At 40.3% G+C, this 15,333-nt stretch overlaps 1 protein-coding gene across 1 annotated transcript in view; it reads left to right on the top strand.

Annotated features, from left to right (window-relative positions):
• Positions 1 to 14,079, top strand: part of PIK3R2 (phosphoinositide-3-kinase regulatory subunit 2) — a 118,847-nt gene extending 104,768 nt beyond the window's left edge. The window contains exons 15-16 of the mRNA XM_073544990.1: positions 5,370 to 5,540; positions 5,652 to 14,079. Of these exons, the coding sequence (XP_073401091.1) occupies positions 5,370 to 5,540; positions 5,652 to 5,841 (361 nt within the window). The 3' untranslated portion in view covers positions 5,842 to 14,079. The remainder of the gene's footprint in view (positions 1 to 5,369; positions 5,541 to 5,651) is intronic.
• Positions 14,080 to 15,333: the final 1,254 nt, after the last annotated feature.

The following is a 15,333-nucleotide window of genomic DNA, read 5'->3' as shown; positions in this document are numbered from 1 at the left end:
CTAGACATCGGGGGGGGGACCTTGCATCTCACTAATTCCTCCTGTTGTAGAGTCTGTAGGCCAACACCTCGCTGATCGAGAGGTTCTTCAGCCTGCCAGTAGAGCTGGGGCTCCTGATATTGAGCCGCATCCCCCTCAGGGTGTTCTTGGCTCTCTCCATCCTTGGATGCGCGGCTGGAGTATGGCTGAAGACGCCGGCGTGGGGAGAGCATTTCCGGTTTCATGGGCATGACAAGTAAGTCTCTAGTGCCCGGCGTGCGTTCCAGCATGGACCACACTTCTGGGATTTGGAGATAAAAAAAAAAAAAGAGTACCAAGCTCCACCTAATTAAAGGGAAAGCCCTTTTTGACGATTCAGATGCAAGACAGGTGAGATGGTACTATTTATAAAACTGCTAAAGGGGAGCTGAGTTACCAGTGCATTGAGACAGCCAGCAATGGAGAGACAAAAGACTGGCCGTTCTGATACCCCTACTGAATCCCTGGTACAAGTGAGTGATATTGAAGGTTTAGCCAACAATTGCTGTCCAAACCAAGTCAGCGTAGGGTATTACTAACATAAATCACAGATTGCCAGAGGGAAATAGATCCCTAACTAAAGACTCTAAAACATTTATTTCTAACATTAAAAGGGGAAATAACATTATTTCCCTTTTTAATGTTAACTTTTATTTCTATGTTTTAGAGTCTTTAGTCAGGGATCTATTTGCCTCTGGCAATCTGATATTGAAGTTTTAGCACACTTACACATGTTTTGCTCCACCTGGCATCAGTGCCATATTATATATATTTTATCCCTTTAGAATAAAGATGTTCCTAAAAGATCTATGTATCCTTCTGTATCTTAAGAACAAAAGGGAAAAAATGTGCGATATGCAACGTGAAACTTTTTGACACATATGGGAAACAATTATATCCAGAGTATTATATCTTTTCTTTTTATATCACCCACCTCCCATGCACTCAGGGACTTGTGACGTGCAGTTGTGGTGCTTAAGTCCCGCAAATTTTTTTTCTATAGTCTGGTTTTTGTGCACCGGTACACAAGAACGCTGAAAACACTGACCATAGAGAGAAGAAAAAGGTACAAATTGTCGAGGAAGTGCAGGGCACATATGCGGCATTCTGGAGCCACAACTGCACGTCACAGCTCAGTGCGTCGTGCATGGGAGGGGGTAATAGTATAATGAAGAGCAGAGTCAGGGATTTCTTCCAGGCACTGCACGCCCCGGAGCCTGGAAGAAATCACTAGCATAATGAAATAAAAGTCTATTTCGCCACATCTAGACAGCAACTATGAGTCAAACAGGTAAGACTAGATTAACATTTCTATTACCTGTATGCCCATAGTAATAGCTGAAAAGTGTCCCAGGGGGTGACAGATTCCCTTTAATTGCAGAATCACCCCATCAGCTAAGAGTCAGTTAAGCATCAACCATCTTAGTCCCAAAAAAAATTAGGATGGATCATAAACTTCAAAAGGAACCTGAAGACCTACCTTTTCCGACAAGTGTACAACCTGCAGTTACCCTCGCTCCACCATACTCTGCACGACCAGCTCTACCCTCACCTACTGTATCTTCATCCATCCCTTGTAGTCTGTGAGCCCTCACGGGCAGGGTCCTCTCTCTTCCTGTACCAGTCGGTGACTTGTATTATTTTAGATTATTGTACTTGTTTTTTATTATGTATACGCCTTTTCACGTGTATAGCAACAAATGGTGCTATAATAATAAATAATAAACTGGAAAAAATTGGATCTCAACCTGGGGAATCAAAAACTATATTTCGGAGTTTCTTGGATTAGGAACAACAGACTTCCTTCCTACCAGAGAGGAAACAAAACAAACTCAAAGACAGAGTTCTTACCTTCAAAAGGGGATCTCAAGATTCTATCATAGAAAGTATGAAGATCTTAGGATTAATTACAGTCTCTATACCATGCATACGGTGGAGCCAATTCCACTCAAGGGGGTTACAGCAGCAGATCCTGACATCCTTGATGAGACGAGAGGATGGATTGGACAAGAAAATAAAAGTTCAAAACTCTAACTATGACATACAAAGCCATCCACAACCTGTCTCCTCCATACATCTGTGACATGGTCTCCCAGTACTTACCTACACGCAACTTCGATCCTTTCAAGATCTCCTTCTCTACTCCACTCTTATCTCTTCTTCACACAACCACATACAAGACAGTCCTTTGAGTGTCTGCGATACACCTAAATTGGTCTCAAAATCTGGTGGCAGACTTTCTCATCCGGAAAGAAGTTCAACAATCAGAATGGGAACTGAACTGGGAGGAATTCCATCGCTTAACTCACTGCTGAGGTATCCCTCAACTAGACTTATTTGCCACAAGGGAAAATGCAAAAGCTCAACATTTTTTTTTTTTCCCCCCTGAATCAGTGACAACCCGACAGTAATTGATGCCTTGTTCCAGATATGAGTCAAAAAAGGGCTGCGCGGCACTCCAATATTTAGGGTGCACGAATAGGATACCACTTCAAAATATAAAAATAGATTCGGCATTCTCAATATAGATGCAGAAAATGTACATCCATTATATGAAAACGATAATGTTTCGGCCAAAACTAGGCCTTCGTCAGAAATTGTGTTCAGCTCCTGAATGCGCCACAAACAGGTCAGGTATAGCTAAGCAGTGGAGTCTTTGTGGGACCAGCCTCATGCACTGCATGGTAGTGCATGACCCCAGCGTCCCACAAAGACTACACTGGGAGTGCCGAATCTATTTTTATATTGTTCCAGATATGAGACATGAACTTCGCATATGCCTTTCCACTATTGCTACTAATTCCGCCAGTACCGAGCAAAATCTAGGAGGATCGGGCCAAGGTAATAGCGATAGTGTTTTGGCTCAAAAGTAGCTGGTTTCCCCTGGAAAGAAGATGGTTTAGAGCAGAGGTCTCAAACTGCATTCCTCAAGGGCTGCAAACAGATCATATTTTCAGGATTACCTTGTATTGCACAAGTGATAATTTAATCACCTGCACAGATAATGATTCCAGCACCTTGTGCAATGCTAAGGAAATCCTGAAAACATGACCTGTTTGCAGCACACTTGAGGAATGCAGTTTGAGACCTCTGCTTTAGAGGACCCCATCCTCCTTCCACTAGACACAATCTTCTTTTTCACGGGCCGATATTCCATCCCAATGTGAAATTCCTGCATTTGTCCTAAAAGGCAGATCTTAAGATCCAGGGGACTTTCAGACTCCATCATATCCAGTATCCAGAGGCGTAGGAAGCCAGTGACGTTGGCAATATACACAAAGATCTGGAAGAAGTTTTGCGCACAATACCAGGAAACAATGGTGGATATTTATTTTTATTATTTGTTATGCATTGCTTATATAGTGCTATCTTATTTCGCAGCGCTTTACATACATTATCATTGCTGTCCCCAATGGGGCTCACAATCTAAATTGCCTACCAGTTTGTCTTTGGAATGTGGTAGGAAACTGAAGTACCCGGAGAAAATCCACGCAAACACGAGGAGAACATAAAAACTCCTTGAGATGTTGTACTTTTTTGGGATTTCAAACCCAAGACCCCAGCGCTGTGAGGCTGCAGTGCTAACAACTGAGCCACCGTGCTGCCCATATCCCTAGCCCTAATATTCCGTAAATACTAGATGTTTGCCAATCGGGATTTGATAAAGTCCCAAGTCCTAGCAAATTTAAGGTACAAATTTAAGCTTTGTGTGCTTTCTTGGATTATCCATTCGGAAACCATCCCTGGATTGAGAGATTTGTTAAGGCCACAGGTAGGATTAATCCCACAGTTAGGACAAGGACTCTGTCCCTCCATTGGACCTGAATCTAGAAGACTCAGACACAAAATCTCTCGCCTTAATGTCAACCTTTCTGGAGCCATATCTACAGGAAGACTGATAGGAGAGATGCATGGTTTTTCCATCAAAGATCGATATTCAGGATCTTAGAAGACTACATTATTTTTAGGTAAGAAGGCCTGATCTCACCTTAAGGGGTAACAACATTCCATACGAGCCAAAGAAATCATCTTGCCACCTTTTTGCTAAACCTATAAGGATAGTCAAGAACTCGCGTTTCATTCTCCAGATGTCAGAAGAACAGGCCTTCAATACCTGGAGGCCACAAATTGGATAGATTCCAATCTGTTCATTCAATTTGCAGAGAAGAATAAGGGTAAGAAGATGTCAAAAATGACCTTGGCAAGATGGACTAGGTCGGTAATCAGTCAGACGTATTCGGCAAAAGGAAAATCTCCAGACATCAGCGCCCATTCTACTAGAGCAATAGCTCTACATCATGGGCAGAATGAGCAGGGGCCTCGGTGGACCAAATCTGCAGAGCTCGATGTGGACAAGTCTTAAAACCTTTTTCAGACATTATAAACAACATTTTATCAGGCCAAATGACGGCCTTTGGAAGGAAAGTCTTCCAAGCAGTAGTCCTACCCTGAATGTATCATCTGGTATTCTCCTGGTGGTGCTATCAGGAGGGACATCCTGGAAAGTAGGGGTTAGTCCTACCCTTAATTGGGTTTCCAGGAGTCCTTCATGACAGCACCCATTACAATCCCTTATTTTAAATTTCCTATCTGCTATGTAGAATGAAGCTCAATAAAACAGTTGCATCCATCCTGGTGTGGTACTTGGAAAATCACTGGTGGAGGGAGGGGTTTTTTAACCTTTTGTATGTTTTTGTCCCTGTCAAGGATACGAAGGACAACCTCCTGATGGTGCTGTCATGATGGACTCTTGGAAAACCAATTACTTGTAGGACTAATTCCTACTTTTGATCAAAAACTGTCTTTACTATGTACCCTATGTTATTTATGTGCACTATTGCTTTTTCCTTATAACAGGTAAATGTTCATTTTGTTTCTATCTTAGGGTTAGAAATATTCAACTGCTACTATTTATCAATACCTACTTGTATGTCTTTTTTACATATACTGAGCATTCTTGTTATCTATGCATCTACTATTGAATTGCATCATAAAAAGTAGAGACCGTTTTTAGATGAAAATCTGACAAGCATGTAAAAGTTGTCTAACCACTTACATGAGCGTTAGTGAGATATTTTTAATTAAAAATGTTTTTTTACAAGTGGATACCTGGTCTGCAAAAAATAAAGACCTATACAATACTCCTTCTAAACAGATCCTTGAAGAGGAGTGCTACCTAGATCTTTATTTTGCTTGCTCGTGAACGGGAACTATTGATCAAGTTATGTAGAGCTGTAACATATCTACAACTATCCAATGCCCCGGTACTTTTTCTTATCGTGCGGCTGCAAAAGGGTTGGCAACTTGGTGATAAAAGCAAGATGATACATCATTACTTTCTTTCTTTTAAGTCCATACTCTATGATGGATGATGATGAAGATCTCCCTCACCATGAAGAAAGAACCTGGTACATGGGAAAGATGAAACGTGAGCAGGCTGAAGAAATGCTTACTGGGAAACCAGATGGTACTTTTTTGATTCGAGAGAGCAGGCAGAAAGGTTGCTATGCGTGCTCAGTTGTGTAAGTAGAAGTTCAGTCTCTGATTTCCCTTCACCTCTAATGAAGGTATCGAGATGGTGTATGTTCTATGTTCCTCTACTTGAATTAACACTTGACACCTCTCATTTTTAGGGTTGATGGGGACACCAAGCACTGCGTTATCTACAAGACGGCCACCGGCTTCGGCTTTGCTGAACCCTATTACCTGTATGCCTCTTTGAAAGAGCTAGTACTACATTACCAGCACACATCACTAGTGCAACACAATGATGCCCTGAATGTCACTTTGATGCACCCTGTGCTGGCACCACCGTCACGATGAATCTTTTACCAATGGTATCTAATACCACATAGGAATTTGTCCTTGGAGTAAAGTTTTGAGCTGGTTTGGCTGTAGGAGATTCTAACTTTGATCAACTCCTATTAGAATAATCTCTAGGGCGGTAATGGCATTGTAGGTCACTTTTTTTATATGCTCAGGCTGTTAAGTCCTTTCAGAACATCGCATCTTTCCTTAGAAGAAATTGCTGTTTTGCGCATTGCCGTTGTGTACTTGGATGTGTTGATATACTGCAGTCCTATCAGTAGCACAGTGTCATCTATTGCTTTTGGTAAATGCATATACCATATACAGTAGTAAATGGAAGTCTAATGTTAAAACTTGCACTTAGATCTCTGCCGCTGATCTTCTCTTAGAGGTGTTTAATCATATTTTGTGGGTGGGGGATTTAGATAAGCCTAGGTAAATATACCTTTAACATAAGACCCTACACCTTCAATTATCAGCTACTTAATCTTATTTTGTAGAAGTCACGTGCAATGCGCCTCTTTGTAGAGGAGTCTTGTCACAAGCGCTGCCTTTCTTGGCATGTGAACTACTCACAGGCGAACAGAACTAGAGTTTGTTCAATTTGTAGTACTTTGCTGTGTGCTCCACAGAACTAGAAACAATTAGCTATTTATTTTATATTCACCAAAAACAACATTTTTCTGCCTGTGTGAATTATTCTGTGCTTTACACATAGGCACAGTCTATAAATGTAGGCGAAACAGAGAGTGGTGCTCTCTTGCAGGGGTTCTAATATACTTCAAGCGGGCAGAGTGAAAATGAGGGGGGTGATTCTGGACACTGCACTCAGCTCTATAAAATGACTCTTGGCTCATAGTTTATCATACCTCTGTTGGGGTAAGTGAGATCTCTTCTTTATAATATCGTTTCAGTGGTCTCACCAGAATGTAACTCTTGGGCCAGGGTCACACTTGCGAGTGTGATGCAAAAAAACTCACACGAGTCTCCCGCGTCAATACCTGGCACTGCCGCCGGCACTTGGACCGGAGTGTGCGGCTGCATATAAAGACATGCATCCGCACACACTGGTCTAAGTGCTGGCGGCAGTGCCAGGTATTGCTTCGAGAGACTCGCGTGAGTTTCTCGCATCACACTCGTAAGTGTGACCCTAGCCTTAAGCTGCATATTCTGCAATATCACATCATCGTTGTGAGGGGCTGTGTCGTGATCAGCAAGGTTCTGTATCTATAGAAAATAAAGGCAGCTATATATATATATATATATATATATATATATATATATATATATATATATATATATATAGGAAGTAACGTTGTTGTTTGAAGATTTTAGGGCTGAAACTGAATTTTTTTACCAAATTGTGGTGCTGGCTCATCACTACTCATTATTTATCTGTCCAAGAACAGATTCATATCGTACCAATATCTAGTTTCCATTATGGTTCTCTTGGGAACGGTAGGTGCAGGTCACATTTAATGTGTATGCTCATTTGGCTTTGTGGAGTTTAGATTTTCACTACCATCCAGACAGGTGTCCAGAAGCAATCAAGTCACTTGTATTTGCATACGACACCCCAAAATCTAGCAACTTATACACATTCATGTGTCCCATGTCTCCTGGCTTTACAAACCAGCACTGACAAAGAGCTTGAATATACAAATGTTATATTTCCATGCAAATGATTCCTGTATGTATAGATTAGTTGTGTAAGTCTTTGGTTCACATTGCTGATATTCTTTCCCTTTTTACTCTCTAGAAATATGAATCCGTGAGCTTTTTGTATTCATTATAGTTAAATTAGTTGTCCACTACTTTTATTTAGAAGGCCAATCCATAGGATGGGTCACCAATATCAGAACATTAGTGGATGAGAAACCAAGTGCTCCCAGTTCTGGCAGCCATAGTTGTGACCACTTGCGGAGCTGCACAGCTCTGTCAACTGTATGGCGGTCCTACATCGGGAACAGTTGATCAGTCTCACTTTCAGAGATCTGCTTTGATGATCTGTAAATATATAAGTAGTGGACAACATTTTAAGTTCCTACATTCCTGAATTTCTTATATAGCAAAGTATTGCTTTCGATGAAGTGTATTTGCTGCTGTTCTCTGGTAAACTTCTAGCTGTGTTAGTTGTCAGTTTCCACCTTGTTTCCATTGAAGAAAGTGATGACACATCGCTATAGACCATCACTTTCTGATTAGTGACTGCCGGGACTGTTAATGATCCTGATGGAGAAAGAGCCACAGCACTTAGTTTCGGTACCTACATAGGTTACTGAGGAGCAGCAATCCTCATAGTCAGAGGGTGTTTGGACCAGATGGTAGAGGACGATATCGCTCATGCTTTGTGTCATTTAATTAAACCTATTATCAAATGACCATTTAACTAGAAGACAGAAATGAATGCTTTGCTCGGTCTAAGGTTTTGATTCATACTATTACATTGTACTATATCCTTACTACAATAACCATATAACCTCCACAAAAGGTGGTAAATGATTACAGCTGATTCTCAAGGTAGACTCAGGCATAAGGAGCAATACTCCAATAAGTGATCAATATTACTTAGACCTACGTTACTTTTAACTTTTCACCCTCTTTTTTAGATAAGACCGGATGTGGCAGACACCAGCGCCTCAGTACAATGAGTGGCAGCACTGGATGTCTCCATAAGAGTGTGGAGATCCATTATTGTAGGTGGACGAGCGTATTAAATATCCATTTGCTGTCCACATGCAAAACAAGTAGCATATGGACAGAACACAGACCCATGCAAGTCAATGTGGTAGTTCACATGACTGTTTTTACGCATGGACAGATGGTCTGCATGTAAAAAATTTCAGCACACACTACTTTGATCTGTATTCTAAATCACACTCGCCCATTATAAGTAAGCGAATGCCATATAGATATATACAATGGATACACGGATGACATGCAGATATACAAAATAGATACACAGATTATATATAGCTATATAACATAGATACACAGATGACATGCATACAGTGAAGGAAATAATTGTGATCCCTTGCTGATTTTGTAAGTTTGCCCACTGACATGAACAGTCTATAATTTTAAGAGTAGGTTAATTTTAGCATTGAGAGAATATCAAAAATAAACTCCTGAAAATCACATTGTATAAATTTATTTGCGTTTTGCAGTGAGAAATAAGCATTTGATCCCCTACCAACCATTAACAGTTCTGGCTCCTACAGACCAGTTAGATGCTCCGAATCAACTCGTTACCTGCATTAAAGACAGCTGTCTTACATAGTCACCTTTATAAAAGACTCCTTGTCCACTGACTCAATTAATCAGTCAGATTCTAACACATACAACATGGGCAAGACCAAAGAGCTTTATAAGGATGTCAGGGACAAGATCATAGACCTGCGCAAAGCTGGAATGGGCTAAAACTACACAGAGGGAACTTGTTAATGATCTCAAGGCAGCTGGGACCACAGTCACCAAGAAATCCATTGGTAACACATTATGCCATAAAGGTTTAAAATCCTGCAGTGCCCGCAAGGTCCCCCTGCTCGAGAAGGCACATGTGCAGGCCCGCCTGAAGTTGCCAGTGAACACCTGGATGATTCTGTGAGTGATTGGGAGAAGGTGTTGTGGTCAGATGAGACAAAAATTGAGGTCTTTGGCATTAACTCAACTCCCCGGTTTGGAGGAAGAGAAATGCTGCCTAAGATCCAAAGAATATCATCCCCACTATTAAGTATGGAGGTGGAAACATTATGTTTTGGGGATGTTTCTCTGCTAAGGGCACAGGAGGACTTCTTCACCCCATCAATGGGAGAATGGATGGAGCCATATATCGTAAAATCCTGAGTGACCATCTTCTTCCCTCCGCCAGGACATTAAAAATGGGTCGTGGCAAGATAATGACCCAAAACATACAGCCAAGTCAACAAAGGATTGGCACAAAAAGAAGCACATCAAGGTCATGGAGTGGCCTAGCCAGACTCCAGTTCTTAATCCCATAGAAAACTTATGGATGGAGTTGAAGCTCCGAGTTGCCAAGCGCCAGCCTCAAAATCTTAATGATTTAGAGATGATCTGCAAAGAGGAGTGGACCAAAATTCCTCCTGACGTACGCAAACCTCATCATCAACTACAAAAAACGTCCAACTGCTGTGCTTGCCAACAAGGGTTTTGCCACCAAGCATTAAGTCTTGTTTGCCAGAGGGATCAAATTCTCACTGCAAAATGTAAATTATATAATTTATGTGATTTTCTGAATTTTCTTTTATAATTTATATAATGTGATTTTCTGAATTTTATTCTTGATATTCTATTTCTCAATGTTAAAATTACCCTACCCATAACATCATAGACTGTTCATGTCTTTGTCAGTGAGCAAACTTACAAAATCAGCAAGGGATCAAATACTTATTTCCTTCACTGTATGTGTATATGTATCATTATATATCCGCAAATTATTAATCTGCCCGTTGTTTTGCATGGTGGTTCAAAATGGATACACGGATGACACATTGCTGTACAAAATAGATACACGGATGACACATTACTATATAAAATGAATGACGTATTGCTGTACAAAATAGATACACGGATGACGTACGGCTGTATAAAATAGATACACGGATGACACATTGCTATATAAAATAGATACACGGATGACATGCTGATATGAAAAACGAACATAAATGGCACAATACATTTTTTTCATGATGACATTGCATCCTCACTAAGCCAGAAATGCTTGTCGGAAGGCTTAGAAAATAAATTTCAATGGAGACTTCAGTAGTTTTCCTGTAACCTAGGTCACGATTCAGAGATTTAGAATGCATTAAGGGTGACTATAATGCAGTTTGCTGTATACTTCAGTATACCCCAGACTGGACTCCACTGTACATAAGCCGGGCTTGATATTGTCACCCTCTAAAGATAAATGCACAGTCCGCTTACAACTTAAGCACCAGTGTTCTAATGACTTTAATGAAAGTTTGGAAGGTGCAGAGCTGAAAAAGAATGTTTTCTTTTTAGCGAAACTTCACCTGATGGAGAAAACGCAATTGCCCATTCCTAAGCAATCATGACCAAATGGTAAAACACTAAAACTTGATGTTATTGAACTCGTATACCTCACCGTAAAGCTGACCATAGACTAGCTGAAAGACATTCTCCCCAGTCTCCTCTGTCGACATGTTGTTTTTACTGATTGGGGATCTGCCAAATAATCTGGCACTGCTCATTTTGTTAATGCAGAGAATCGGACAGGTAGAAATTCAACCCACCTGACCCTGGTTATTCTAACAAGTGAGGTCTTGGGACTGTCTGGTTGTCTCTACAGATTTAGCAGTAAGGCCGGGATCACACTTGCGAGAAACGAGTCTCGCATGTTAATACGCGGCACTTCCGCCGCCACCCGGATCTGAGCGTGTGGCCGCATAGTAATGCATAGAGCTGCATGCTCCGCTTCTGAGTGCCGGTGGCAGTGCCGGGTATTAACATGCGAGACTCGGCCATGTTTCTCGCATGTGTGATCCTGGCCTAAGAAGAAAAAATCTATGGCCAGTTTATCATGTTATCCTGTTGCACTTTAGTCTTTCAATGTCTGGTACATGCTTCACAGCATTGTAGTAGCGTCACATATACTGCCTCCCGCAATTCTGTATGGCCTTGTTTGACTGATACCGAGGCCTGGCTTTTGGGGGATTTCAGGTGGAGATGATGTATTTTCTTAAATATAGAGGACACCAGGATTTATTAGTAGTATTTGGATGTTGCGAACGGCAAGTTGTGCCTTTAGCACACCGCTTTCTCCAACTACGGTTAGTGGCAAACTACTAGCTACTCTTGAATTATAGTGGAGCCTACTGTAAGCATTTAATTGACGGCTCCATGAATGACCTGTTGGAAGCTTTTTTTAGTAATGTTGCCCTTTGAGCTGTACCCTATTCTTTATTTCTATCCTCAGTGCTTCTAACATTTTAAATAAGCTATTGTAACACGTTTTTTATTTTAGAATGTGTGCCTATTTTTCTAACTATGCTTTTTCTGCAGTTTAGAATGAATCTGTAGGTTTGTAAGGGGTCATTGCACTAGACTAAACCTGCCCCTTGAATCAATCAGGAGCAATGTTCACGTCCTTGAGTTACATATAAAGGAACATTTGGAGCAAAACTGAATGTTTTTTTTTTTTACAGTTTTCATTAATCCATAATCTATAGAATAGGAACAGTACACTATCATGATAGTTCCATGAATTAATATGACAAATGTATCGCCTTGTGTTCAGATCTGTGATAAATGAGTGCACCTTCACTTTTGACTGAAGAGGTCTGTGCTAAGAGGGCATAAGGATATAACAGTTAGTACTGCCCTATTGATTAGATTCCTATTTAAAGTACCAAATTTAGGGCCTTATTAAAAAAAAAAAAAAATCAGGAGTGCTCAGGGAATCTGTCACCAATTTTTTGCCACCTAATCTGAGAGCAACCTAATGTAGAGAAAGAGATCCTAATTCCAGTAATGTGTCACGTTCTGGGCTGCTTGCTTTGGTTTTGATAAAACCAAACTCCGCCCCTACCACTGATTGGTAGCTTTCTGCTTATGCACAGTGTACGCAGAAAGCAGCCAATGAGTGGTGTGGATGGGGTTATACGGAGCTCAGCATTCAGAGAACTGGTAGATCGGCAGGAGAGAAAACAATAATTTTATCCAAACTACCAGCCAAGGAAGTGATACATTGCTGACCCTATATCATGGACCAGGATAGCAAAAACCTGGTGAAAGATTTCCTTTAAAGCTCCTTACATGGGCCAAATGCTTGTTACTGATCATTGGCTCATGTAAGAATGCTGCCAGCTGATGGATCCAAGATATTAAATCATTGTTGTCAGCAGCAGATCTTACCTTTTGTAAATGGGATGTGCTGCTGACAATATGCATGCTGTATGAAGATATGATTTTTCTTTCAGTATAGTTTGTATTTGCTTTATTAAAGGGTCTTTAAAGAAGTGCCGACCTGTTTATAGTCAATCAACGATCGCTCATGTAGATGGTCTATTAGTATTTTGATTACACCAACTTTCCAGATGGAAAACTTTTTTTTTTTTTGATCGGAACCTTTCCTTAGCTTGAAATACTATGCCACGCGCACAAAACCTCAGTCGAAAACTGACCTCTTGTGTCATCCGAGACTCATACTGCTGCTCTCCTATGCTTCACACTGCAGCTTTGCTTTTTCAAATTTGCCGCTTTGTATACAAGCTCACACGCTCCTCCCGAAACTTGAAGCATGTAGTAGCAAGGCGTAGATGATTCACAATTTTGAAAAAAACCCATAAAACTGTGGCCATCTACTAGCTCAGTATGAATCTGTATCCTATGAAGCCATCGTTCTACACTTTGTGACTTTTTGGAGGCCCATTCTTGGATTTCTGATACTTCTTTTTTGTAGTCTCTCCCAGTATTGTATTCCATTTCTCTTCCTAAACACGATGCCGCTTGCACAGAGGACTCCATGAGTTGACGTAAATTTGGCTGTACATCTCACAAGGCGTGTGTACAGAATGCACTGTGTGTTTTGCTTCACATCTTCTTTAGTGCCTGATCCAGAGACATTGCTGTGATTGTTTCTCAGGGCAGAGAATTTAAATTCTTTTATACTTTCTACCCTATGCAGACGAGAGAGACAATTTGGAAAGTGTTATAGATTTTTATACCTAACCATGTTTTATATATAGATGTATTCCATTTCACTTTTAGATTACCTTTAAGCTTTTGTTGCTGTAGATTATGCAGGAGAAAAAAAAAAGCATACTGTGAAAATTCTACATATATGTACCCTTTTACTAAGAAGCGTAGAGCGAGTCACTTCCGCTAGTTCCTAGAGTAAGCTGATGCTCCATACGTAGCATGTAGCCTTTTTTTTTTTTTTTTCTTTTTAACACGACAAGCCATTGGACACAAATGCTGAAAGTTTTGACATAAGCTGGCTTTATTGTTGTGCGTTTAATTTTCCATATGTTTTTACTATAAGCTGTTTTATCCAGTGAACATCGGGAAGATTTAACGGTACCCGTTGAATGTTACCAGATATTTTCTTTGTCTTTTCTTTTTTTTTTTTTTTCTTAACAATGTTTCGGTTTATAAATGTGTACTAATGTAAACCCAGTATTTGTTTCCAAGACTGGTACTCAAAAATGACATTTTGTATGGTACTTCAAAACAAATAAAACAAAAAAAAAATAAAAACAGATGAAAACAGTTGTCATTTGATGTATACCGCAATGGAAGAATTAATTTGAGTTAAGGTTTTACAACATAGAGCACCTCTTATGTTTCAGAACATAGACTAGCAAAATGTGTATAACTAACAGAGTTGCACTCAGAGTGCTACTGTATTTGATAGTTGTGTATGGCGATGGCTACTATTAGTAAGCACCTGTTCACACCTGGTCTCTGTTTGGAAGTGACGGTCAGTCTTTGATATTTGTATACATCGGCTCTGTGACCGAGCCCTCCACCATTAGCCTATGGCTGTTTTAATCACAGCAGGATCCTATCAGCCCAGGAGAGAAATCGCATCATATTGGATTCCCAGCAAAGAGGTTTGCCTTGTCATGGCTGCTGGGCACACATGAATTGGCCAAATTATGTGATAAGTATCTTAGTATTTTCTAGAGCAGTAATGCAATAACCATTTCATATATTTCATGTTTGCATGCTATAGCCAGCTTTATTTGTTATTCATATATGGAGTTGGCTGCTCCTAGTATGCACCTGCTCTCTGTTTGGAAGTGACAGTCGGGCTTTGTTACTTGTATACAAAATGTGTATAAGGCCTCATTCACACATCCGTGATTTTCTCGTACACAACAAAACGGTCTGTGTCATCAGTGTATTGGATCAGAGTTTAATCAGCGTTTGGTCACGTTCAGTTTTTACCATCGGTGTTTCATTAGGGATTTTCACGTAAGAAAAAGATGATGAATTACAAAGCTTCTCCTAGCCATTACTAGGATGACCACCGATTGCACACTTATGTCATCTGTGTGCTGGACATAATTTTCACAGACCCATATACTTGTGTGAATAATTTTGATCAATGATTCTCATACAAATAGACTTGACTCCATGATTTTTTTCTTTTTGAAGTGTGGCCGACACACAGTCTATGAAAAAAAGACATAAGTAGCACCATAGACTTTAATGGATACATGATTTATCTGAAAACCTCGGATAGGACACCAAGCAAAAAATTGGACGTCTGATTGAGGCCAATATGTACACGAGCTATTGAACCACCTCTTTCACACAACTCCATCACTAATAAACCCAGCTTGTTTAGTACTTTGGAGAATGGTAATACGCATCTCCCCTTGAAGCAAAGTATCGCCATGTTGAAATATATTAGGCAGATCTTTTTTTTTCTCCTTTGATATTTGGTGGCATAGAAAAGTGGCTGCCATCCTAGTGAGATGATCTTTGGTAAGGTTCAGACAACTTTAAGGCTATGTG

The sequence above is a fragment of the Dendrobates tinctorius genome, unplaced genomic scaffold (assembly GCF_039654945.1).
Source record: "Dendrobates tinctorius isolate UK_male_01 unplaced genomic scaffold, ASM3965494v1 ptg000011l, whole genome shotgun sequence".
Classification (NCBI taxonomy): Eukaryota; Metazoa; Chordata; class Amphibia; order Anura; family Dendrobatidae; genus Dendrobates; species Dendrobates tinctorius.
Note: the sequence above shows the minus strand (reverse complement) of the source record. Positions and strands in the feature narration are given on the sequence as shown.